Here is a 25181-nt window from a genome sequence, read left to right on the forward strand (position 1 = left end):
TGCTGGAATTCAGTTTTATTTTAAAATATTCAAGGGAGGTTCGATTCATTTGTGATTTTATTTTAATATACCTGCACAACAATGTAGTCGACAAGGTGAGAAGCCATTTTCTTGATAAATTTGACATGAATGCAAAAAAAAAAGATTTAAAAAAAAATTTAGTAACTGAAGGGAGGGACTACAGACAACTGCAGAGAGCCCGTCGAAGCGCGATGAATGAGACAGCAAACGAGGAAACAAAAATACCATTGTTATCGCGAAAGAAAGAGAGAGAAAAAAGGAAGGCATTTCCATTCGCGGAAATGGGAAACGAAAACAAAATGGAGCACGATTGGCAGTTTCGACAGGGCGACAGTTGGGGTGCGCCCAGCTGCCGCGGGAGCCAGCAGCGGCCTCTCCGCGGCGGGCCAGAGGGGCGGGGGAAACCCGACACCCGGGAGAGGGGGACGTCCGCGCTGCCCCAGCTGAGAGAAGTCCCGCAGGGTCCTGACACACACACACACGCACACACGCACGGGCCGCGGTGCGCGAGGGGTCAGCTTCCTCTGTCCCGCCCAGGGCCTCCCCGGATATAAACACCGGGGGTGTCAGCAGGAGCGGGGCAGGGAGGCGCAAGCCGTCGCCAAGGTGTTATCTCCCTAAAAGCCCTGGAGGCCCTCTTTTGCTCCTCTTCCACATCTCGAGAGGGTGGGAGTTGAAGGAGGTCAAAGACAGGGTATGCTGGGAAACCCCTCAGCCTCATCGCTCATATCTTATCAGAGTGATATACGGCTCCAGAGGCACGTTCATAAAGAGCTCCAGTGAGCCTGCAGGATAGAAGCCAACCGCCACACACACTGCAGAGTTCAGGCATTTCCCTGTCCTTCAGAGAGGCTACAGGAAGGGTGGAGAGGGAAGATTTAAGGGAAGGAAGCTTAAGGAAAGTGAGTTTCTTCTAAGAGCGAGAAAGGAGTTAGCCTCTGCGGATTTCACTGAGCAACCTGCTGGAGACCCAAAACAGTGCACTGCCTCTGGGTGACCCCTGCCCCAGACCCTTTGCCCACATACTGACCCTACATTTGGAGGTCTACAAAGAGATCCCGGGACCCCAAACTGCACCCCTCAGACAATCCCGACTGCTCTCAGACCCCGCCCCCCCCCCCCCTTCCCCCGGTCTCACCATCCCACTCAAACTCCCAACACCCACACTGATCTCTGACACCTGCACTGCAACCTAAGGAATTCCACGCACCCCTTTCTGAACCACCGACTGGCATGTTACTCACTGTGACTCTGACACCCACGTAACCGACCCCCACTGCTGACACACATGCCTTCACCCCCCCCCTCACACACCCTTTTTCCGACTGTCCCAGGACCCGGACACACTCCGCCTCACTTCCTCTGACAGCCCCTCTGTGTTTCCCTTCTCTCCTCCTGGGTCAAGCCACACTGGTGATCCAACACTAGTGATCCAACACTGGCAATTCAATACTGGTGATCTAACACCGGCAATCCACACTGGTGATCCAACACTGACGATCCAACACTGGTCATCGAACAATGGTGATCCAACACTGACGATGCAACACTGGTCATCCAACACTGGTGGTCCACATTGGTCATCGAACAATGGTGATCCAACACTGGACCTCCAACACTGGTCATCCAACACTGGTTATCCAACACTGGTGGTCCAACACTGACGATCCAACACTGATCATCCAACACTGGTGATCCAACACTGGCGATCCACACTGGTGATCCAACACTGATCATCCAACACTGGTGATCCAACACTGACGATCCAACACTGATCATCCAACACTGGTGATCCAACACTGACGATCCAACACTGGTCATCCAACACTGATCATCCAACACTGGTGATTTAACACCGGCGAGCCACACTGGTCATTCAACACTGACGATCTAACATTGGTGATCCAACACTGGGGAAAGTCTACAAACGGATGTTGCACAGGAAACCAATGTTTCAGAAACATTAGTGTCTTTGGAGTGAAATTAGAATAGTGCCTGATTTCAAATTCTAAGAGCCTTCAAAGAATTTGAGGCGCTTTGGAGATATGTGGTTGGTATTTTGTGTGTAAAGGGAATATTTGTAGGGTCGGAGGAGGCTCTGTTATTTGCTATGGGTTAAGAAACGTAATTGAATTCATTAAAAATTAATTAACTGCGTTCATTCTTCACTGATTTCTGATCGCATTTCATGCACATTGCAACCGTAATTGTAACAACAGTTGTACACTGAAACCAGTAAACCTGCAGATCAAAGTCAATCTCACTCTCCTCCTTAATCTCACAAATTGACCTGCAGATGAGCTAGGCCTCTATAGTTTATGAGCACATTACCAGCTATTAGTTATGTTAATGAGCACTTCCTGCATTCTGGATTTGTGAATGACTTATGCTAATTGTTTTGTATATCTTTTAATATATCTAAAGGACAGCCTACAAAGCACATAGCACAATATAATGGACTGAATGCCCATAGCTATTTTATACTGATACCAAATATGTAAAATTAGGTTTATTAAATATTGCATGGTAAGGCATGGCCTACATAGTGTTTTTTTGCACATTCAAAAAAAAAAAGAAATTTGTGGATAAGCTGTGACCAATGAACCCAACAATTTCCCCCATGAGGTTTAAAATGATTTAGCCAAACATGCAGACATAATGGTTTTAATTTTCAATTAATTATATTATTTTTTAATTAATTGTCTTGTACTACTTGTGGCTTGCTTGCTAAAAATACCCAATGTGAAAGTCTAAAAATGGGCCAGGAGTGTTAGGCTAAGTACTGGGGAAAGGAGTGAGAGGGAGCTGGGAAGAGCGTTGCTCGATGTGCTCGCGCCAGTGAAGCTCATTGAGAATGTTGAAAATGCGAGCGTTCAGAGACGCGAGGAAAGAGAGAGGGACAGCAGCACAGATTAGGTGCTTCGTCGGGAGAATGCGTGGAATGCCAGTGTGTGTCAGTTCCCAACATTCCGAGGGCCTTGGCATTCTGGAACCGATCTGTGTTGTCAGAATCCTGTAGCCCCTCCACAGCTGTCTACCCTTACTGGGGGGTGGGGGTGGGGGGGGGGTTGGTTTAGGAGGTGGGCGATGGGGAGAGTGTGTGTCCGTGGGGGTGTGTGGAGTCATCTGGGTGTGCCTGTCAGTTGTCTTTTTTTTCAGATCTGGGGCACATTGTTTTTTTTTGGGGGGGGCTGCCGTTGATTTGTGTAAAGCGTAGTCTATTATTTCCTCATATATGAATGTGTCCCATTTGCATTTAAATGTCCTGATGGGATTTGTCAGTTTAATCATAGCAGTCAAAGGCCTTTCAGCCCACTCGGTCAATTATGCATGACTTCAGTGTTTGTGCTGGTTCATGGTCATGAATCACTGTCATCACCAGGCCCTGTAACAACTTAAATATGTTATTGGCGGTCATGGTTTTCTCAATTAAATAAGAAATATCCGTTTGTTTACAAAATAAGAAACAGATGATAAAGTATGAAAACTGTTATTTCAACCTTTAATAAGGAAATAGCCATTGCATTGTTTCTGCATGGCTCTTTAGTATTCCACCGTTTGCTCCTTCTCTCGAAGAGAATTTTGACTGTATCAACATGACCACTGGCTGAACGCTCAAGGTGGAACTTCCCCAACTTTCTCTCTCCGACTCTTTCTCTCCCTGAATTCCACACAGGATCAGACCTGCTCTTGTACACTTCACTAACTTTTTCTCTGAGAAGGAGAGAGAGAGAGGTGGGGGGGGGGTGGTGGGGGGCAGTGAAAGTAGGGGGGGAAAGTATTTTAAAAACCTGGCAAGTTCCTAAAGAGACTGAGATTTTCTAAAGGAAAAGAAATGATGACAAAAGCAAGAGAATCTTCAAAGGTTCAGAAAAAAGGAGAGAGTGGGGGGAAATAATGAAACAATGCTCAAAGGTCATTGTAACGTTTGGAGGGGGATTTGTGGTTGCCTTGGCAACCCACAAGGCTGCACCAGTAGGAGAAAGGAAGTAAGAACAAAAGACAAAGTGAGGATATTGATCACATCCTTCAAATGACTAAAGGTTTCACTATATGTTGTAAAAGAAAAGAAAAAAATAAAATGGTGTTTATGAGATTTAAATGCATGCAGCTCAAATATTCCTCAAAAACTCAATTTCAAAATCCACCTGTCTTTGTCCCTTGACAATAGCCAAAACATTCCGACCATTACAGGGTGTAAGGCTGTTTTGATTGGTCATGCTGACAGTGGAAAGAAGTATTAATGATGCGGGTTACCAAAATGTTACAACTTAAAGATTACAAAACAAATCCTTGGTAAGCACTTTAAGAGATGCACACATGCACAGATCACTACAGTAACGGTCAGCACTCACATATTTAAAAGTTGGGGGAAGGAAAACCACTGTAATTTCTGGAGTCAGCAAGTAACAGATTTAGCCATGCTCGGATTAAGCGTGAATTGGAAACTGGCGATAGAATGTTAATGATATGCCGGGACAAGCGGAGCCAAATTCAACTCAGGCCCCACCATTCACATGAACAAAGAGGCAAAGGGGAGGGGGAGAGGAGGGAAACGAGGACACGTCTGTAACGGCACCACTCGTCTGTAAATTCCTGTTTGTCTCTCGGTTTTCTGGTACGCTCCATTCCTGTAGCACGTCTGCGTGCCTTTATCACGTTACTGTGTGCTGTGTAGCTCAACGCGAGTCCCCAGTCACCGTGACCCGTTTTCTCACACTGGCCTGGCGTAACACTGAGGTGCTTTGTGATTGTTGTGAGACGCACCGATAAGAGTGGGAGGCGCAGTCATTGAGGTAGTGTAGCGGTGACCCGGTGGTTTTGTTTGTCCAAGGAGCGGCGCGTCGTCGTTCTGCAAATCACCGGCATTGCTTCTCTGTTGCAGACTCCCGCCAGCTGAAGTGAAGTTTCCCTCTCGCTCCGAGAGACGGGCAAGTATTAACACATTGCTGTTGAGCGCTCTTCCCACCATTTCTCCCTACTCCGGCACTTTTCTGACACCCAGCCACCACCCCCACCCGCCGTGCTCCTCGTCTCCCTTTCTGTGCTGGTGCCTGGGTCTGTGTAACTCTTTTAACACGCCCTGCTTTTCATCTTCTGCCTGTGACCATTAATCTCCGTCTCCCCTTTCTAATCTGTACTTTTATATGCTCAATTTCTCTTTTACGTCTCTTGTTTCCTCTCTCAGGCACCCTATTCCCCCTCCTTTTCCCATCCCATTTTTTTGGGTAACTAGTTAGGGCACAAAGTACTGTGTTTTAATAGGAGCTTTTAAATAACAGTCATTACGGCTCTTGGCTGTGTATAGTTACTGTAGTCTACCATATAATAATGTTTTGCTCTGAAGTTTTTTTTAAAGTGGATATCATTGCTGTCTGAAAATTTATGATTGGACAAAAAAGTTCATCATTCTTTAATGGTGCTATAAAAATATATAACACGTGATCATTTTTATTATTGCATGTGACCAAGTGATTAGCAGTAAAAATACAAACTCAGAGCAGGGGGGACACCTTTGCTCAGTCAAGGGTTAACAAGGTGATTCGTCTTATTTCCTGTCTCTGTATTATATTTCCTTTTCCCAAATCTCACCATTCCAATTTCAACCCCCCACCCACCAAACTTCGGGGCTCACATTAAATTTCATATTCTCTTGTTGGATATTATTGGGCTCCGCCCAGGCACAGTTTTGATTGGCGGGTTGCCTGGTGAAATATGCAAATAAACACACAGTTCCGCTTTGTCATTGGTCAGAATTACTGCCGATATGTAAATGAGCACCTGGTGGCGTTTGCTAGCCTCGCGGGGAGCTGGGGTTTAGAGCGGTGCTCTCGTGTGCGCAGTTAGAGCAGGTCTCTGATTGAAAAATAAAGACGTCCAAAGACCTGTGGCTTACTTTACAAGCTAGCTAGCCAGCTGTATGTCAGTTAGCAGTTTGTTTTTTCTTCCACACAAACCCCTATCCAAAAACAATCTCTGCGCTCATTGACTGTCCGAAACAGGACACAGCGTGCTGTTTTGGGTGCTCAAAGCATTTTTAAGGTTTTAACGTGTTTTATTGTTTTGCGAGATTGACAAAGGTCGAACGAACAGCATATCTCGCACTCACTTGGATTTAACTTGTTGCTGAATCGATATACTCGGAGTAAGGCACAACGCAAACGAGCTGGAACTTGCGGGTCGATAAAGGAGTTCTTCTCAGTTGTCGGTGTCTTAGGTAAGAAACGAATTGCTGTGCGCCTCAAACAGCAACTGTAATAGTCAATATGCTGGAGTGCGAAATGTCACGCGCATTTACTTTGTTGCCTGTCGCTGTATAGCAATGTTGCGGTAATGGGCGTGTTGCTGTACATCGCCCATGTGTTAAGATATTTTTTATTTGTCCATGTGTCGGTGTTCATGCTGCTATTTACTGTCTGTCTGTCTGTCACTCGTTCGATTGGCGTCAAAGTGTCTCGGTCTGTATAAGGGAAAGTTGGCTTGGACGGCAGCTACGGCTCCCGGGAAGCAAAGCGCACAGTGAGGTGTAACGTTGCGACTATTTGTTTGTCTGACCGAGACGGATATTATATTTACGCAACTGGCTCTGGCTCTAATATTATATCGATAAGGCTAAATCAGTATCCTATCAATTACAATCGGTATCGTCGAAATGTTTAGTTTTACTTAGTGGGCAACGCTATTATGATTGGTTATGTAAATTATTGGGTTTTGTATCCACGTGGGTATATGACAATCGCATCACTGTGGTAAATACTAAATAATATTCATATTTAATACTATAGCCGTTTATATCAGGCTAACTAGGCTACGATTATTTAAGCAATCTATCAGACGAATTAAAAACCAGTATCTTCTGAAGACTGAATAATGTCTCATTTCGCTGTATCACTAGTTACTCAAAGCAGGCAGGGTAATTATTTATTAAAATGTGAGAACAATTTCTTAGAATGTGTATGTGGTATATTATTGTAGGGAATGTGCAATTTTTTTTTTGTAATTTAAAAAAATCTGCCATGAGACCAACAGCAAATCTGGCATGTCTGTCTATCTATCCATCCATCCATCCATCCATCCATCCATCCATCCATCCATCCATCCATCCATCCATCCATCCATCCATCCATCCATCCATCCATCCATCCATCCATCCATCCATCCATCCATCCATCCATCCATCCATCCATCCATCCATCCATCATCCATCCATCCTAAATTGTAACCCTTAGGAAAAGACGTGGGACCTACATCTTCATTTCATAAAAGTGAGCAGAAGGCCCATAATTCATTTAACGCTACTGGAAGAATTGTATGTTGGTGGGGATTCCACAAAGCCAGGCACAGAAGTCTTCCAATGACAAACAGATCGGTGTGAAGATGTGCAGTTGTCTAGGAAATGAATGGGCCAGAAAACTTAGTGCTAGATATCCAGGTAGGCTGTTAAGCGGCACCCTTGCCCACAGAGTGATTATTGGCCCTCCTGTTCTGGAAGCGGCTTCAGGTAGCCTCAGTGCACTGATTGTTTGGGCACGCCGCACTGGATGGTGTTTACCGTACAGGGCTGCAAATGACTCATTATGGCTTTGGCAGTCTGATTTTCAAAGAAAATCCCCTTCAAACGGGTAAAGGCACCTCCGATCTTCTCCAAGCGTCGACTTGAGGAACTGCTAATGAACCCGGCTGCGTAACTTTCCTATTTAAATTTTAAAAAAAGTACTTCAGTTTAATCTTTTCAGATAAAATGTAAAACTTCTTAAACTTCATCCTTTTAGATGAAAAACTACATCGGTCTTGAGTGTTAAGAGCTGTGGTGGCGGGCAAGATGGTGCCGTCCTTGGGGATGGACGTGGGGGAGTTTGCATCGCAGGGTCAGACTACGCAAACAGGCTGACTGAGGTTTTGTAAACAGATAAGAGCCATAAACCCCCATTCTCTCCTTTTAGTGGCAGCAAAGTGAGGTCCAGAGGGGTGTAGGGGGGACCTGGCAGGGCACGCCTCCTCACTGTGCTCCTGTTTTAGCCTGTATGCCGTCTGATGCTAACGGTTTAAAAGAGGCTGTGTTGCCAGGCTTCTGCAGTGCTCCCATTTTAGGGGCGTTTGCTCCCTAAAATTGATGCGTGCTAACTGGAACAATTATGTAGGAGCACATCTGCAGCACTAACTGGGATGCATTAGTGTGCTCCGAAATTTTGTTTTTGGAACACATGAGCTCCTTGGTAATAATGTTGAGCCCTGGTTTCCTTGCCCCTGTTTGCTGGAGTGGGGGTGAGTCATAGCTAAGAGATGAGCAACATGTCTACATAAAAACCAATCAGTAGTACTGTCTGAATATCAAGTCTGCATATTTCAGGTAAGAACCAGGTTACAGCCGTACAGTTTAGGGTTTGTTAAAATCAAGAAGTAATTTAAGAAATGCACCTCCAGTGAACAGTGCATTTATATTTCACGTCTGGAAATGAGTTTTCATGCCAATATTCACCCGTTAATATTCATGTTATGTGTATTCAGAACACCAGGGTATTTAACGTTCAAACTGGGCATATCATACAAAATAACTAAACAATTGTAATTTACCAGGAATTTAGAATGTTTCATTTTATTTGATTTTATTTAATAACAGCAATATATCAATTGCTTCAATACAAACAATATAAGTTTGACTTCTGAAAGTATCAACAGTTCTCATTTTTACTTTATTGCTGTTTTGTTTTTGTTTTTTTGACATTGCAGCAGTAGCCGTACTCATTTGAATGTACAGTCCACATCACGCAATCTCTGTCTGTTCCCTGAAGCACACTCTACTTCCAAGCACTTAGATTCAGCGTTCAAATAATTGAATCTTTCCAGAGAACTGCAAATAAGCTTCAAGCTCCAGCTAGACATCGTGCGAATGCAATCAAAGACATGGTCTCGTGGACTGGATAAATGGTGACGTTTCTTCCAGAAAACCCTTTGAGTTAAGACGGTGAAAAAAAAAAAGTCTTTATTGCTAAGTGGTTTATTTTCCTTCCTAAACTAATTTCCCCCCTGAGTCTAGACTTCCAGAGCACAACAATCCAATTTCTCTTCGCTGCAATGTCAGTGTGACTCCTGCATTGGAAACAGAGGAAGCAGGGATGTAAGGGCAGGAGAAGGACTCATTGTGTAAGGAGGGGTGACACGTCACACGCTGCTATTTCAAATGCTTCTATTTTTTTGCGCAGTTGGTGCATTTCATATCTGATTCTGAGCCATCCGTGAGTCCCATTTGATCTCTTTCTTCTGAAAGGAGGCCATCTCTGTTCCTCAGTGCCACTTTGTCTGTGCCTCCCTCTCTCCCTCTCTCGCTTCCTTCACCCAGCTCAACTTTGAAGTTGTAATTGATCATTCGGACAGTCTGCCTCTCTCTCTATCTGGTTCTGTTCATCTCCTCTCCTCTACTTTCAATTCCACTCCATCTTTCTCTCCGTCTGCGAGGCCACTTTTGTTCCCACAGCTCTTCCCTTTCTTCAGCTTGCCTTCTTTGCCTTCTGTACCGATGTCTGTGATTTTCATTGCATTAAATTTTCAAAAGTAGCAGACAGTGTGTCTTCAAACTGCCCCTGCTGTTGCTAGGCAACTTCTTGCCCTCCTGCACTGTCACCATCGCCCAGCTTGGTGTGGTTTCTGTCATGTCGCTTGGAGATTTCTACCCTACCTGGGTAGGAATCCATTAATAGCCCTGCAGCCCAACCCATGGACCTGCCCTAAAAAGTCTGTGCACTACACAGTTTTGTTTTAATTGCAAATGATTAAAAAAGGACAAGTATTCACAGTGCTTGAGGTAAACAGGGAGAGCATGCCAAAAAAAAGCATAAGGACTTATCAAGAGCTTCCTCTAGTGGCTCTGATAAATTACTGTAGTGAATAGACAATGAAAAGGATGATTCTGGCTAATAAAAACGGTTGAACATGAATTAATTGTCTGTCAAGAACACTGGTCTGAGAACCCTATTAGACTATCCTTTAAATTGCAAGGAACGATACTACGATGTCGTGAGTCATACTACAATGTCGCCATGGACACAAGCAGTAAAATTTTGATGTTGTTATGAATGATGAAGGTGGAATTGAAGATGTATCCACTCCCCCCTTGGACCACACACTGTGCAGTTAATACCCTGCCACGTTATTATATTTAATGCGCTTGACTCACTGATTGACTTTGGTCAACACCGCGGGCCCAGTGTCACCAGTAACCTAGGAGTAGGAGGTCTTGGTGAAACCCTTTAGCACACTTGTGGATCAGTATTGCTCCAAGATGGCTTCAGTGATCAAAGGAATGCTGGTTATACAGAGGCTGCTTCCTGAAGGTTCCTGAGAAGAGTTTAAGCAAAATGTTAGAGAAGATGGAATCTAAATTATTTAGCCTGTTAAGTCCTTTATAAGCTGGTCCATGGAGTGAATTGCACATTAATACTAATTATCCTGTATGTTTGTTCAATGAGAGGGTGGTTCAGCAGTGTTTTTTTGGCCCGGTTGGTTTGATGGTCATTTTAAAGTGTTTTGCTGTGGAGTAGGCTATTGTGGAGCTGGAGGGCTTGTGGTCAGGCACTGGGCTGAGGTTTGAACCAATATTGCAGGGTTTCATTCTGTCAACATAAATCACAGCTTTTATGACAGTTAGCACAGTAAATATTACCCTTCATGCAGTTTGGTGTAAGATGTATGGTTTGGTAATGGCTGTGTTTGATAATGGCTGTGTTCCTGCAGAAAGTATTTACCTTTCAGAAACCGCCTATTCCTGTTTCTAGGCAAACAGTTTTTACAATGTGTTTCAATGTGTAGCTTAGGCCTCTGTGGTACCACGTTATTACTGTTATGAATAGCAGTGTATTGAGGACACAAACATATCAGTTCAAATATGAATTGTGGTTTAGCTGCCTACAACACAAAACCTTAAGGAACTGGGGACAATGCTTATTTTCAACAACAACAGATGCATTGCACAGCAGTTCCTCTCATATCTATTGTTCATACGGACAGTCGTATGTTCTTTGAGTAATAGTGAACCCAGTGAACAGTGCGGAAGAGCCCAAATTGCAGAAAACTCATTTCTATTGATAGATAAAATGGCGGTAAATTGTTTCGTGGAAAAGGGAGTGACCGGAGGTGAAGTATCATGATTATGGTATTAAGAGCAAGGGAGATGATGGGACAGAATTAGCCTTGGTGCTTAGTAGTAGCAGTAGCAAATGACCCGCTGTCTAATACTCGAAATGAGTAACTCGAGACAATGTCTAGCAAGGAAAATAGCAAAAATTTAGTGGAACATAAAAATGCAGGCGTACGTGTGCAGAAAGTGAATCGAGCGTTCTATCGTTGGTGTGATTTACAAGCAGTACGGCACAAACTTAATCTTTTCTGGAGTCATGTGGACATGCGCAACTGTGGAGACTCAAAGCCTTGAGCGCAGCTCATAGCCTACTTCCTGCTTGGTTCTTTGGCTGCGTGGTAACTGCCAGGTTCTGTACCTGCCAGGAGTGGAAACTACAGAGGAAGACTGTGGAACTGTGGACAGAGTACCTGTACCTGGTTTGTTGAATTCACGAGGATACTCACAATATGGCTTCTCTGGGTCTTTGTGAGACTGAAGCGAGTGCAAGGTGCTGCTCAGGCCTATTTTTTCTGTGTGTGCCGTTCAGCTGACCGTGAAAAGGGCAGGTCTGGCTTTGGGCCTAAACTTGAGCCTGTAATCTCTCCTCTTAAGTCTTTCCCAATAGTGGGTGGGGGAGAAAAACATTGACACAATCGAGGCAGGCTGGAGCGAAAACACAGCAATGCCCCCCCCCCCCTTTTCTCTCGCCTGGAGTTCAGAACCGTCAGCAGCTTGCATCTGCACACGTTGTACCCCCGCGAGTAATTACCTGTGGCTTCCGGCGAATTTCAGAAAAACAGCGCCGACATCAAAGGTCGTAATTCCCCTTCTCCCTCCTTTCTTTTTTTTTTTAAAAACTCTGAGTGAATTCTGTCTTAACTGGATCCATGTTTTGTGAGATTTCGGGCGCGACGTCACCCTTTCCTCCCAAGGCTCAGGGCGAAACAGGAACAGGAGAGAGAGGGCTTTGGGTGGTACTCGTTAAACGGCAGGGTTTTTGTTTTTTTGTGCTTTATGGAATGGAGGAGGAGGAGGAGGAGGAGGGGTTGGAGGGGTCTGTGGATCAGGTACTGCCCTTAGGTACTAACGGACCTGTAGTCCGTCCCCTGATGGTGGGTGTTGGGTGTCAGGTTGGGTTTCGTTGAGGCTGACTCATGCGATAGCCCAGAGCGCAGGCCCACACCAGCCTCGTGTTCTGCGCGGTTTATGGGCTCTGTGAGTGTGCGTGTTCGAACGGGCGTTGTGGGCGGTTAGTCATACACCCTATTTGGAAGGTCTCTTCGCTCGCTCGCGCTAAAGTGAAAGTTTCTGCTTTCTCAGTCAAAATGCTGACTGAGGCAAAAGATTTCTGCCTGAACAAATTTCAGCCAGACCTGATCCGTTTCTCACTTTCTTCCCCGTCTCTGGGTTACACTGTCTCTCTGTTCGTGAACAAGTCCTCTCTCTCTGACGCCCAAACCTCGGTCAGTCTCTCCAGCGCTCTCTCTCTCTCTCCCTCTGTGCTGATGAGGAGGGCAGGTTCTTGCGGGAAGACCTCGGCCGAACGGCTGACCGTTTTCTCGCTGGTGTTTGTGAGAGTAGCACCGATCTGCCACATGCCCCCCCCCCCCGCCCCTCTCTCTCCCCTCTCACACTAGCACGGTAGGCTAATTAACCCCAGAGCGTGTTCTGAAGCCCGGCGAGCGGCCGCTCCGAGCCCCCGTCGGCACCTGCCAGCGTCGAAGCGGCTGAGCCAATCACAATCAACGAGACCAAACAAAGACTCTCATTTGGAGTTTCGGGCAGGGTGAAATTGCATCCCCAAACAGGCTTGATTGCGGTCGTACCCCGCCATGCAGTCATACAATAGGAGAGCGCTTTTTGTGGGAGGCCCGGATCAGGGGCTGATCCTTAACAAGTACGGGCAGCTATCCCACAGCCTGAGAGGGGGGAAATAAGAGCGACGTGCACGCCATGGGAGAGCGGAGAATTCCCATCCTGCCCCGGGGGACGGGGCGTGTTCCTGCGCCCTCCACGGGCGCGGTACCGCCGGTGCGTTCTCCCAAAACGCCCTTCTCCCAACGCTCCTGCGTTCCCCCTTTTCCGGTCTTCACCCGTGACCCGCGCGTAAGAAACGGGGGAAGACGGCCTGTAGGAGGCGCTCTTTTCTGCGCCCGCCTCCCTTGCGCTCCTTTTTGTGTTCGTCGTGCGAGAGTGCCGTTTGGACGTTTGGTCTTGTGAGTGGTGGCTCTTCCGGGAGGAAGTGATGCGTGGCGACGCGGCGTGATGACGCAGAGCCCAGGGAAGGAGCGATGATTTGCGGGAGTTGTCGGGGGCGGGGGGAGAGCGCTCGCCGTACTCGAACGGGACTCCCGCCGCCCGTTTCTCAGCTCAGGAAACGGCGTCTTCCGTCCGTTCTCCCCAAACGCTGCGCTCCGTGGAACGCTCCTGTAAGCCGGCGCCGTCTCCGGCTCCGGCGTGCCACCCCGACGCGAGGAGGAGCGGCGCTCCTCCATTTTGTTTCGCTTGCGTTCTTCCTCTTTAGTGGGCGCGACGTGTTTTTCTCTCTTTCCGGCCGCTGCTGTTAATCTTCTCCCGGATTTGCCCCCGCGCCCCTCGCCTCCGCCCCGTGAGGAATGCTCTGTCATCCTCGTTCCGTCTGTGGCTGAGGCACAGGGTCCCCCCGCTCGGAAATGTGTGGTTTTGAGAGGGGCGTATTTATACTGTGGCTTTATCCAGTTATGAATAATCACTGTTGTTTTGCCGTTTCTTATTTTTAAAAAATTATGATCACTGTTAAAAAAAAACTTTTTTTTTTTAATTTTTTTTTTTAAAGTCGTCATTATTACTTTGTGAATGTCTCTGCAGTGCCAGTGTGTAATTTGTTCCGCTGAATGTGATTTATCGTGGAGCGGCACAGCTGCAGCGTGTGGATGGAGGTTTCTCCGTGTTCCTGCTAATCGAGTGGCTGTTGGCTGTGTTGTGAGATGCGCCGCTCTCGCTGTTTTTCTCAGACACCTCCCCTTAGCTTCAGGAACGGCGGAGCTGATGGGAGCTGGACTGTGTGAGCCTGTATCCTGAAGGTTACCTCACTCGTACCACCCAGAACAAGTTATTTTTACACTGTTCTTGGCTGCGGCAGGCCCCAGCAAACTTCATTCCTTCAGAGGCCACAGATTAATGCAGGGGGCCTTTGGTGGACGTACGTGTTCCAGTTTGACTGCTAATTGTGGGCATTCGTATAAATATATTTAACCTTTTTCACCTTTAATTTTTGATTGTATTGAAAGCATAACATGTCTTCAAAGCGAGCAGTTGATTGGACAGATGGGGTCCAGAGGTATTTGCCAATGCACCCTTTTTTTTTTAAGGCTACCTAATCGTACACGGTGATCCAAACAGCACATTTGATTTGTAAAAGTGAAGTTCAGCTGTAAAAAAGTTTTGGAAAGTTGTATTTTTTGTCCTAATCATTTTCCTCTGAAGTCCTGGTATATCTAATATAAACCTGTGCGTCCTTTCATCCGGAAATGGCGGCACTTAAAATGTTTTTGAACTTGAATTTGGGATTGAGGGAGGAAGTCTTAATGACTCACGCTCCTCTTACTCAGACTGACCTCTTCCCGGAAAGACTGTTTTTCCCATTCTCGCACACTGACTAACTCTTCCACCTATTATCTAATTCTCTCCCCCCCCCCCGTCACAACGGGTAAGATCCCAAGGAAGCGGCTGACGCTCTTGACGATGTCGGTGCAGTGACACGCTGCATTACCGGCTCTTTGGCACTGCCAGGCGCGCGGCCGAGCCCGGGGACACGTGCAGAAGGCTGCGGCCAGCGCAGGGGGACTGGGCCCGGAGCGCACTGGAGGTCTGAGTCAGTATCCTGGAGGAGAGGGGAGGGTCTGATTCAGGCTCTCGTTCTGGGCCGGGGCCCTGTCCAGCTCAGGAAGCGGCTCCGGAGTGCTCGAAAGCGCCGACCGACCCTTTTAAGAGGACCCGGAGACTTTTCGAGAGCGAGTTGCTGGAAACTGAAACCCTCCCGAAAACCCCCCCCCCCCCTCCCCCAAGATGGCGGTGACTGTTTGCCGTCGAGGCGTTCCGGGGCTTCGCGCGAGCGCCGCCTCCCAGGTTTAGGTTAGCGCACGGCTCCTCTGAGCGCCGCTCGGCGGCCAGCGCCGCTCGCTGTGAAGGAGACGAGTAACGTAGTTTGGCTCGGGGCGAAACGCGACGTCCGTTGCCCATGAAAGCACGGCTGTCCCCGAGGAGTAATGGCCGCTTTTAACGGCGAATGATTCTGATGACTTGTTTCAGAGGAGACGTCAGCCACGATGCGCGCCGTCCTCCTGTTAAATAAGACGCGGCGGCTTTTCCGCGTGCGTAACCGCGGTGATTTGAGACGTTCCACGTTCTGCGTGAGACTCTGCTTGAAGCCAAGCCTCTCTTCCAACTTTTGTTTAAATATATTTGCAGTTACTCACGGTTGTTTTTTTGTCTCTGAAGATGATGAAAAACAGAGGTAATTCTTTCTCGCGTTCTTCTCTTTCCTTTCGTATTCTATTCAATAAAAACGTTTTAGCCGCCGTGACATCGTTGAACGGTTAATGAATTGTGATGGATATTGATTCGGGTCAGTTGTGAACTTGATTTGAAAGGTCACCATGGTAACTCAACCGGTGGTGTCAGTGTAGACAGTCTACATTAGGTCTTTGTTCCAGTTCTGGCTCTGTGTGTCCCTGCAGTGCTTTAATACGGTTTGTATTAAAGCCTCATATTTCAGCGCAGGGTCGTTAGGCTCACTGCGCTGTTCTGTGGTTGGGAGCCGTGGTTGTTTTCCCAGAAGAGGCGGCCGGTGTTCTGTGCTGTTACACACTTGTACCCCGTGTGCCAGTCTCCCAGCGCCTGTCTCTCTTCCAGGACAGCTGCACTGGCTGTGTGTGAAAACACTGCCCTGCCTCACGGACAGAAGCACTCAGCTGTGTGCACACAAACCACACACACACAGGCACCCACACGCACCACACACCTCACACACACACTGCACGCACCACACACCTCACACACCTCACACACACACACACACATGCACCATACACCTCACACACACACACACACCATACACCTCACACACACACTACACGCATGCGCGCGCACACACACACACACACATACACACTGTACATACACATGTGCACCCACACATCACACACACGCTTGCGCACACACCACACACCATATGTACACATGTATGCACACACCATACGCACACACGTGGCCACACACCGCACACACGCATGGGCACACAAGTGCACACCCCATACACACAAATGTGCAGACACCACACAAACACACACACACATAAACACACGCCACATGCACACAGACACTCTCTCACACACACATGCACAAAGACACTCTCTCACACACACATGCACAAAGACACACTCTCACACACACATGCACACAGACGCTCTCTCTCACACACACACACTCCCGCACACTACCGCATACACCGCACCGCTCTGCTCAGGCTGCCCGTGTCACCTGTCTTGTTCCATTCCCTCTTTTCGTGCCCTCCGTTCCCCTCTCTCCTCCCTCTTTCATCAGCCCCTCTCTCCACCTCCTCCTCTCCCTCCCTCCCTCCCTCCCTCCCTCCCTCCCTCCGTATCTGCGCTGTGTGTCTGTACAGCTGTAGGTCAGCTGTCGGGTGTGTTCAGTGCAGCAGGGGCAGCGCTGGGGAGAGCGAGGAGCTGTCACTCAGCCCCGCCAGCTGTCACCTCCGCGCCGCCCCCCCCCCCGTCCCCCCCGTGCCCCTCTGCTGCTGGGACACTTTCTTTGTCTGTCTGTCGTCTCCAGCCCTCGCCCGGGGGCCTCAGATCACTGCTCCAGCACAGCTCCGTCCAGCTCTCCCTCTCTCTCTCCCTCTCTCTCTCTATCTCATTTTATACCCCATTCTTTATAACCAGGGTGCCATGGAAACAGACTTGGCCCCCCTCCCCCTCCTCCTCCTCCTCCTGCTCCTCCTGCTCCTCCTACTCCTACTCCTCCGCCTACTGTGCCCACTTCGGAGTGCAAAGGTTATTGTTCCCAGTGCCAAGTGCCGTTGGTGTGGACAATGTGCAGCTCTTTTCCAGCACTTACTCCGTGTTATTCTACCGTGCGGCTCCAGTGGGTCCCCTGCACCAGACCCCCCCCCCCCCCTCTGTGTGAGAAAGAGTTTATACACGGTGCCTGTGTTCATTTTTACGCTTCACTCATCGTGTCTGAGACAGCGGGGTCTTTCAGGGTCTGGATTATTGGCTGGCGTGTCTGTCCCCGCCTCGCTGTCTCATTGCTCGCGGTGTTAACTGACGGCTTTTCCAGGCGTACGGCTCGTGTGCGCGGAGGCGGCTAACCACCTAACTCCTCCCTCTTTTTCCTTCTCCCCCTCCCCTCCCCCTCCCCCTCCGGCAGGTATGTCTGTAGTGAGAAGTCTGTCACCGGACAGGTAACAGGTGTGTTGGTGCTGACATGGCAATACTGCAGCTCCTGTTTCCGATCATTGCCCTCCTCATCGCCGGGGCAACCGCACAGGACCATGAGTGGCACTTCAACTCAGGTGAGCGGGATCGGGGGTGGTTTTTGAAACCCGTTTAAAACGTTTAAACATTTTGTTTGACGTCATTATAAATGAAAGGCACGTTTATCTGCTGAACAGCCCTCTTCTTTTGCCCCATCACTGGTAAATGGACTCTTTCAGCCAAGTCTCTTAGCATCGGCATTAGAGCATGCCCAGTATCACACACAGCCCTAGAGCCCAGCAGATGGGAACTGTGAGGGGAGGCTCTCGAGTTTTCCCAAAATATGAAAAAAAAAACACTGAATGTTGCTAAGTGAACATAACAGAAATGAAATGACTGTTCACTTCACCAGTCATGAGTTTGTTGAGTAGGTGTGTCTCGTCTTAACATTTGCCGTAATGGAGCCCGCAGTTGCTGTCAACAGCTGTTCTGTGACTGCCAACTTTTCGCTGAACAGAAATATGTACAAAAACATTCTAGAACAGTCCTGTCGGTTTGTGTTTGTTTGATCCGAACCAGCCTCAGTGTTCCAGTACCACAGGCCAAGTGCCCTCTTAAGTTCCCCTACCTCCTCTTCACAGTGCGAAAACAGGGCTTCTGCCAGCGATCGTTATGCCAATATGATTCCAGGGGTTCGGAGAATATGGCGCATCGGTGTCATAACCGTGTAATCCCGAGGGGCGTGGCCTCTTAATGGAGAATGTGTGTGAAATGGCCAATCCCGGGAGGGCTGGGGCTAAGGGCTAGGTGTTTCACGCGCTGGCGTGGGACGGGCTGGACTGAGCTCGGCACCAGGGGAGAGCTTTAAACTGTCCCCATCCGGAGCGCCAGCAGGGCCTGATTACACCAGGCAGAGCGGCAGGGCTGTGGGCCGCGGCCAGCTACGTAGGGCTGCACTCACTGAGAGCAGGGAGGAGGACGGGTTCGGGGTGATGCCTATCTCCCTTGGTTAGAGAGAGGTAGAGAGAGAGAGAAAGTTAGAGGGAGTGAGAGAGAGAGAGAGAGAGAGAGAGAGAGAGAGAGAGACAACTTTAAAAACCGTGATTTATTACTTGGAAACCCCTGATTTATTACTTAACGCATCATCTTAACGCTGCCGTTGGCAAAACCTACCAAAGAAACCCAAGTGCCGTGGTCTCAGATTCATCATTAATTGTTCTGTGTACACAGATCACAGGCTACACTGTACGCACCACATACTTTCCAAAATAGAGGGGGAAAGAGAGTGAGAGAGAGAGAGAGAGAGGGAGAGAGAGGGAGGGGGGGGAGGAGGAGGAGGACAGGGAAAAGGATTTAGGGAAATATGGAACACTTCCAGAGACAGGGAGAGGGGTTTGCTGGCAGCAGCGTGATGATGTAATGAAACAGGCACCTGTCCATGAGAGAGAGAGAGAGAGAGAGAGGAGGGATAGGGATAGAGAGACAGAGAGAAGGAGAGAGAGGGGAGAGGGTTTGTCTCCCAGCCACACATTCTTCCCCCCTGACGCACTGACAGCAACTGAGAGAGCGACCCCCCCTCCCCTCACCCCCACCCCACCCCCCCACCCCCCCCCCGGCCGCCCAGCGTGAGATAAGACTCGTTAATGCGCTCGTTGGGTAATGTCTGATCTCATGCGCGACATCTGAGCCGGGCCTGAATCTGCTGGGACCCCTCATCATCATCGTGCCACTCATCCTCGCCTCCCCCCCTGCTCACTGTGTTGCCGGGAGAATTTGGCCGAGGCGCAGTGGCCTCCCCTGTCCTGGCACCTCCCCGTCACCCCCCCCCCCCCCCCCCCCCCCCCCCCCGAACCTTCCCCCGAACCCCCGGAGTGTGGAATGGAAGGCGCGAGGTGTGGATAGACAGAACTGCTCATCCTCCAGAGAGCAGTGTAGAGCTGGGCTTGTGCAGGCAGGAGAGTGAGAGTGAAGATGGGTCTTTAATATGAAGGGCAGACAGCAATAAGGAAGATACGTTTTTTTACGATGGTGACTCCTATTGAGCTGTAAATGTGTCCTCTCTGACGAATCGCTGACCATTAAAAACAAAAACAAATCTTGATAAAACGCGCAGAAATCTCGTTTCTGGAAAGGAAAGGTTGCGATTCTGGCCGCGTTTCCAAAAGGCGAGAGAGAGAGAACCTTGGTGAGAGCCAGATTTATTTTCAGTTCTCTTTTCTTTTGTCTCTCTCACGCAACGTCAGGAACAATACTGACAGAAGGAGAGTGGAGATTCAGGTTACTCCGGGACACCGGCCACTGAGTTTGTGTTGATGAAATCATTGTGTCTGCGCTGTGTTAATGTGTTCTCCCTCTCCCCTCTCCCTCTCTCCCTCTCTCCTCTCTCCCTCTCCCCCTCTCCCCCCAGCTCAGTGTCGTTACGCTCTGGGGATGGAAGACGGCACTATTCCGGACTCGGCCATCACCGCCTCCAGCGCCTGGTCCGACTCGACCGAGGCCAAACACGGCAGGTCCTGCCCCCCCTCCCCCCCCCCGCCCCCCCACGCTGCATCCGTCCGTCCGTCTGCCCGTCCATCCGCCTACCTGTCAGTGTGTCTGCAGCTCCCTTCGGTTCCTCTCTCCCCAGCGCTCCGTGAAGCCTCTCTGTAATCGGACAGAGGCCGCTGTTAGATGAATTAGATCGCGGTACGGGGTTAATAATGTCAGCGTGTGGCAGTAGTGAAATGACGTTAGTGCTCCTTCCACACGGTTAGGTAAACTCACGAGGCTCGGCTGTGCAGCCCAGGCAGGTGTTAGCGGAAGGTTAGCGTGCCGGCGGGGCTGCTGGCAGGGGCGGTGGCGGTTGGCGGTACTGCTGGCAGTGGCGGTTGGCGGTGCCTTGTTTTGGCCGTGCTGAGCTGATTAGCCCAGCCCTGTCTGTCTGCGCGGGGGCCCCGGGGAGCGAGAGGCCGGGGGCCTGGCGGGGGGCCGGGGGGGGGCCAGCAGGGGCCAGCGGGGGCCCTGGCAGGAGACGGGTGTCACGGGGGAACAGAGACGCCTGCTGCTATTGCGGTCGTCCCGGTGACAGCAGAGAATGGAGGGAGAGCGGGGATGGGACGAGGAGGGGGGGGAGGGGGGGGTGGTTGGCGGGGGCGGGGGTGGGGGGCGGTGGTGCGGGCCACCCTGCCTCCAGACTCCTGGCACAGACACGGCGTCGGTCGCGCTGGGCCAGGGAGACACCCCGATGATGTCACCCTGATGATGTCACCCCGCGGTCCTTGTCCGCGGCCCCCCCGGCGCTAGCTGCTGTCGTAGACGCTCGTCCAGCGTGCTGCGTCCAGACTGCAGTCTCTCTGATGGCGAACGCCAGCTCAGCTTATCGGCAGGAAGTGCTCCCCGCCCGTCACGCGGACGCGTGCGTTCCCACGCTGCCCTGCAGCCCCGCCGGCCGGCGCGCGGTTAGCCTTAGCGACGCCGCTGGCAGGGAGCCTGCTAGCGCCGTTCGCTATAAAACCGCGGCCGCTGGCCACATGCCTTTCAGAGTACGCGTCTACCCCCTCCTGACCCGAGGGGGGACGTTGCAGCGACTGAAAGAGCCTAAAAATATGATTCAGAACTTCCACTCGGGAGGAGAACAATAGGGGGAATGCGTACGCTAAGCTGAGTGGAGCTGTGCGTGAGTAGGTGGTGTTGTGTTTGTTAGATTCAGGAGTTACGGAGCATGCTTCTGTTCTCAAGTTACATAACTCCCATTGTTCTTAGACTTTCTCTCATCCTCCCTCTCTCTCTCGCTCTCTCTCACTCTCTCTCTCTCTCTCTCTCTCTCTCTCTCTCTCTCTCTCTCTCTCTCTCTCTCATCCTCTCCCTCTCTCTCTCTCTCTCTCTCTCTCTCTCTCTCTCTCATCCTCTCCCTCTCTCTCTCTCTCTCTCTCTCCCCCTCTCTCTCTCTCTCTCATCCTCTCTCTCTCTCTCTCTCTCTCTCTCTCACTCTCTCTCTCTCTCTCTCTCTCTCTCTCTCTCTCTCTCTCTCTCTCTCTCTCTCTCTCTCTCTCTCTCTCTCTCTCTCTCTCTCTCTCTCTCTCTCTCTCTCTCTCTCTCTCTCTCTCTCTCTCTCTCTCTCTCTCTCTCAGGCTGAGTACCGGAGCGGGTGATGGGGCGTGGTGCCCCAAGGGCTCGGTCTTCCCCCACGGCACTGAGTTCCTCCAGATCGACCTGCGCTCGCTGTACTTCCTGTCTCTGGTGGGCACGCAGGGTCGCCACGCCGACGGGCACGGCCGCGAGTTCGCCCGCAGCTACCGCCTCCATTATTCCCGCGACGGACGCCAGTGGCTCACCTGGAGAGACCGCTGGGGCCAGGAGGTAACGCAGCATGTCCGTCTGTCTATCTGTCTGTCTGCCTGTCTGTCTGTCTGTCCGTATGTCTGTCTGTCTGCCTGTCTGTCTGTCTGTCCGTCCGTCTGCCTGTCTGTCTGCCAATCTGTCCGTATGTCTGTCTGTCTGCCTGCCTGCCTGTCTGTCTGTCTGCCAATCTGTCCGTATGTCTGTCTGTCTGTCTGCCAATCTGTCCGTATGTTTGTCTGTCTTTCTGTCCATATGTCTGTCTGTCTGCCTGCCAATCTGTCCGTATGTCTGTCTGACTGCCTGTCTGCCTGTCTGTCTGTCTGTCTGCCAATCTGTCGGTATGTCTGTCTGTCTGTCTGTCCGTCCGTCCATCCATCTGCTTGCCTGTCCATCTCTCCGTCTGCTGGTTTTGCACTAGCCGTTTGTCACTCTAGACCAGGGGTGTGCCCGAGCTCCATCTCCCCTGTGCATTTCCACTGTCCTTCTCAGGCTTTTAAAGGGCACCATGAGCTGGGCTAAGCCCATTACTTCTGCTCTTCTCCAAGTCATGCTGATTGGCCCGTTCCTTCAATGGGCTAAGGGTGGGGTTTCTGTCTGCTCTGTTCTCGCATTGTGTCTGTCCTTCAAACTCTCTCTCGCTGTCTGTGTCCTCCACTCTGTTGCTGCTGATGTGCAGCTTCTGTGTCTTTGCTCTGTCTTTCTCTGGTGCAATGCTCTGTGTCTCCGCCCTCATTCCCAGCGTGCATGGGGAATGCGCTCGGCGAGCGGGACTGCGGTGCGAAAGGTGACCTCTGTCCCTCCCGTGCGACGCAGGTGGTGTCGGGGAACGAGAACACGTACGACGTGGTTCTGAAGGACCTGGGCCCGCCCATCGTGGCCCGCATGGTCCGCTTCTACCCGCTGGCCGACCGGGTCATGAGCGTCTGTCTCCGCGTGGAGCTGTACGGCTGCCTGTGGAACGGTGAGAGGGAGGGAGAGGGAGGGAGAGAGGGGAGAGAGTGAGCGAGTGAATGTGTGTGTGTGTGTGTGTGTGTGAGAGAGAGAGAGGGAGGGAGGACGAGAGAGGGAGGGAGAGAGGGGAGAGAGTGAGCGAGTGAATGTGTGTGTGTGTGTGTGTGTGAGAGAGAGAGAGAGAGAGAGATAGAGAGAGAGAGAGGGAGTGGAGTGTGTGAGCGTGTGTGTATGTGTGAGAAAGAGAGAGAGAGAGAGAGAGATTCACTCCCTGTGAACACGCACACACACACACACACACACAGCTGTGGATAGTGCGCCACTCCAAGGCTCAGTTTCCCCTGAGGGTGTCTTTCCCCTTCACTCAGGTGTATCCCAGCATGCACCTGTCCCTGAGTCAGGCGGCTGCGGTGTCCGGCTCGTACTGTACTGCACCGCGCTGTGCTGTGCGTCTTTGATGATCAAAGCACTGTGGGCTGGGCGTGTGAGCGTAAATAAGGGGGCTGAGGGAGGGGTCAGGTGCTCTTCAGCGTGGAGACGCAGCTCAGGCCTTCAGCCTAGCGATCCGTCTGCGCCGATGCCGCGGAACGCATCAAAACGCTGCTGAATGGGTTTCACACTGTTAGAACGGCCCCGTTAAAAAACTGCTACTTTCTTTCAAGCTTACCAAATAAATGATACGCGCGATGCCCTTCCTGCCTGTTAAAGCGTAAAGTTTCATTAAGAAAGCTACTAATCCAGAGACTCGGCTGGGCACGGTCAGGTCGCTGTGTTGTGACTGCAGGAATGAACACGAGTGACGCAGACTGTGTGGAGCAGGCAGTGTAGCTGCTGAGCTGCTTTTTATACATCTCTTACACTTTTGAATTACTGAACACGCCGGGCATTCTGCGCATGCAAGCAGGCCTCGACATTGTTAATGTGGAAGAGTATGATTCAGAAGTCAGCCGGAACGCTCAAATCACAAGCTGCAGTCTTTACATGCACGTGGACTTGGCAGTGCCCACGCGTTTCTAATGGAGAAGACGTCCCGTCATCCCCCCCCCCCTCTCTCTCTCTCTCTCTCTCTCTCTCTCTCTCTCTCTCTCTCTCTCTCTCTCTCTCTCTCTCTCTCTCTCTCTCTCTCTCTCTCCCTCCCTCCCTCCCTCCCTCTCTCTCTCTCTCTCCCTCCCTCCCTCCCTCCCTCCCTCCCTCCCTCCCTCCCTCACTCTCTCTCTCTCTCCCTCCCTCCCTCCCTCACTCTCTCTCTCTCCCTCTCTCTCTCTCTCTCTCTCTCTCTCTCTCTCTCTCTCTCTCTCTCGCTCTCTCTCGCTCGCTCTCTCTCGCTCTCTCTCTCTGTCTCTCTCTCTCTCTCTCTCTCTCTCTCTCGCTCTCAGACGGGCTGAAGGCCTACACGGCCCCGGTGGGTCACGTCATGCACCTGTCCGGCGCCCCCATCTACCTGAACGACTCCACCTACGATGGCAGCACCGAAGCAGGGTACCTGTCCCACCTCCCGTGCCCGTTCGGCTGCCGTGCCACGCCTCTGTGGCCGTTTTACACTGTGTTAATGCTAAATGCTAATTTATTCTGTGCTTTTGGGTAGAACTGTGCGGAGAGAGCACGTGGGGGGAAGATGTTCTTGGTGTTGTGACGTTAGGGTGAGTGATGTGTGCTTGCGTGTGAGGAAGGGCGGTGACCCTCTGTTCCGCGTTCGGCAGGGTGCAGTTCGGGGGTCTGGGACAGCTGTGCGACGGGGTCCTGGGAGGCGATGACTTCACCGAGAGCAAGGAGCTGCGGGTGTGGCCCGGGTACGACTACCTGGGCTGGAGCCGGGAGGCGCTGGGGCAGGGCAGCGTGGACATCGAGTTCCACTTCGAGAAGACCCGCACCTTCCACACCATGCAGGTGAGTGCGCAAGCTGTGCTTTTCTATATGTTCTGTTTCCCTGAGATTCCCTTTGTTTCCATGTGATTCCATGTGTTTCCCTGTGATTCCCTTTTTCCCTGTGAATCCCTGTTACACACTGTTTTCCTGTGATGCCCTTTTCCCCATTATACTGTTTCCCTGTGATTCCCTTTTCCCTGTTATACTGTTTCCCTGTGATTCCCTGTTTCCCTGTTACATTGTTTTCCTGTGATTCCCTTTTCCCTTTTACTCTGTTTCCCTGTGATTCCCTTTCCCCTGTTACTCTGTTTTCCTGTGATTCCCTGTGTTTCCCTCTGATTCCCCTCATCCCTGTTACACTGTGATTCCCTGTTTTTCTGTTACACTGTTTTCCTGTGATTCCGTTTCCCTTTTATTCCCTGCATTTCCCT

The 25181-nt window shown here is 50.4% G+C and overlaps 1 protein-coding gene across 4 annotated transcripts in view; it reads left to right on the top strand.

Moving 5' to 3' along the window:
* Window positions 1-4402: 4402 nt before the first annotated feature.
* ddr1 (discoidin domain receptor tyrosine kinase 1) overlaps window positions 4403-25181 on the top strand; it is a 35553-nt gene continuing 14774 nt past the window's right edge. For 3 of the 4 annotated variants that reach the window (XM_035392762.1, XM_035392788.1, XM_035392782.1), the window contains exons 1-7: window positions 5810-6238; window positions 17567-17711; window positions 20021-20123; window positions 21723-21951; window positions 22747-22894; window positions 24261-24363; window positions 24585-24771. In XM_035392762.1, coding sequence (XP_035248653.1) covers window positions 17624-17711; window positions 20021-20123; window positions 21723-21951; window positions 22747-22894; window positions 24261-24363; window positions 24585-24771 — 858 coding nt within the window. In that variant the 5' untranslated portion in view covers window positions 5810-6238; window positions 17567-17623. Of the gene's footprint in view, window positions 4953-5809; window positions 6239-17566; window positions 17712-20020; window positions 20124-21722; window positions 21952-22746; window positions 22895-24260; window positions 24364-24584; window positions 24772-25181 lie in introns of those variants that run through there. The other variant, XM_035392772.1, reaches the window with a different exon arrangement.

The sequence above is a fragment of the Anguilla anguilla genome, chromosome 1, assembly GCF_013347855.1.
Source record: "Anguilla anguilla isolate fAngAng1 chromosome 1, fAngAng1.pri, whole genome shotgun sequence".
Taxonomy (NCBI): Eukaryota; Metazoa; Chordata; class Actinopteri; order Anguilliformes; family Anguillidae; genus Anguilla; species Anguilla anguilla.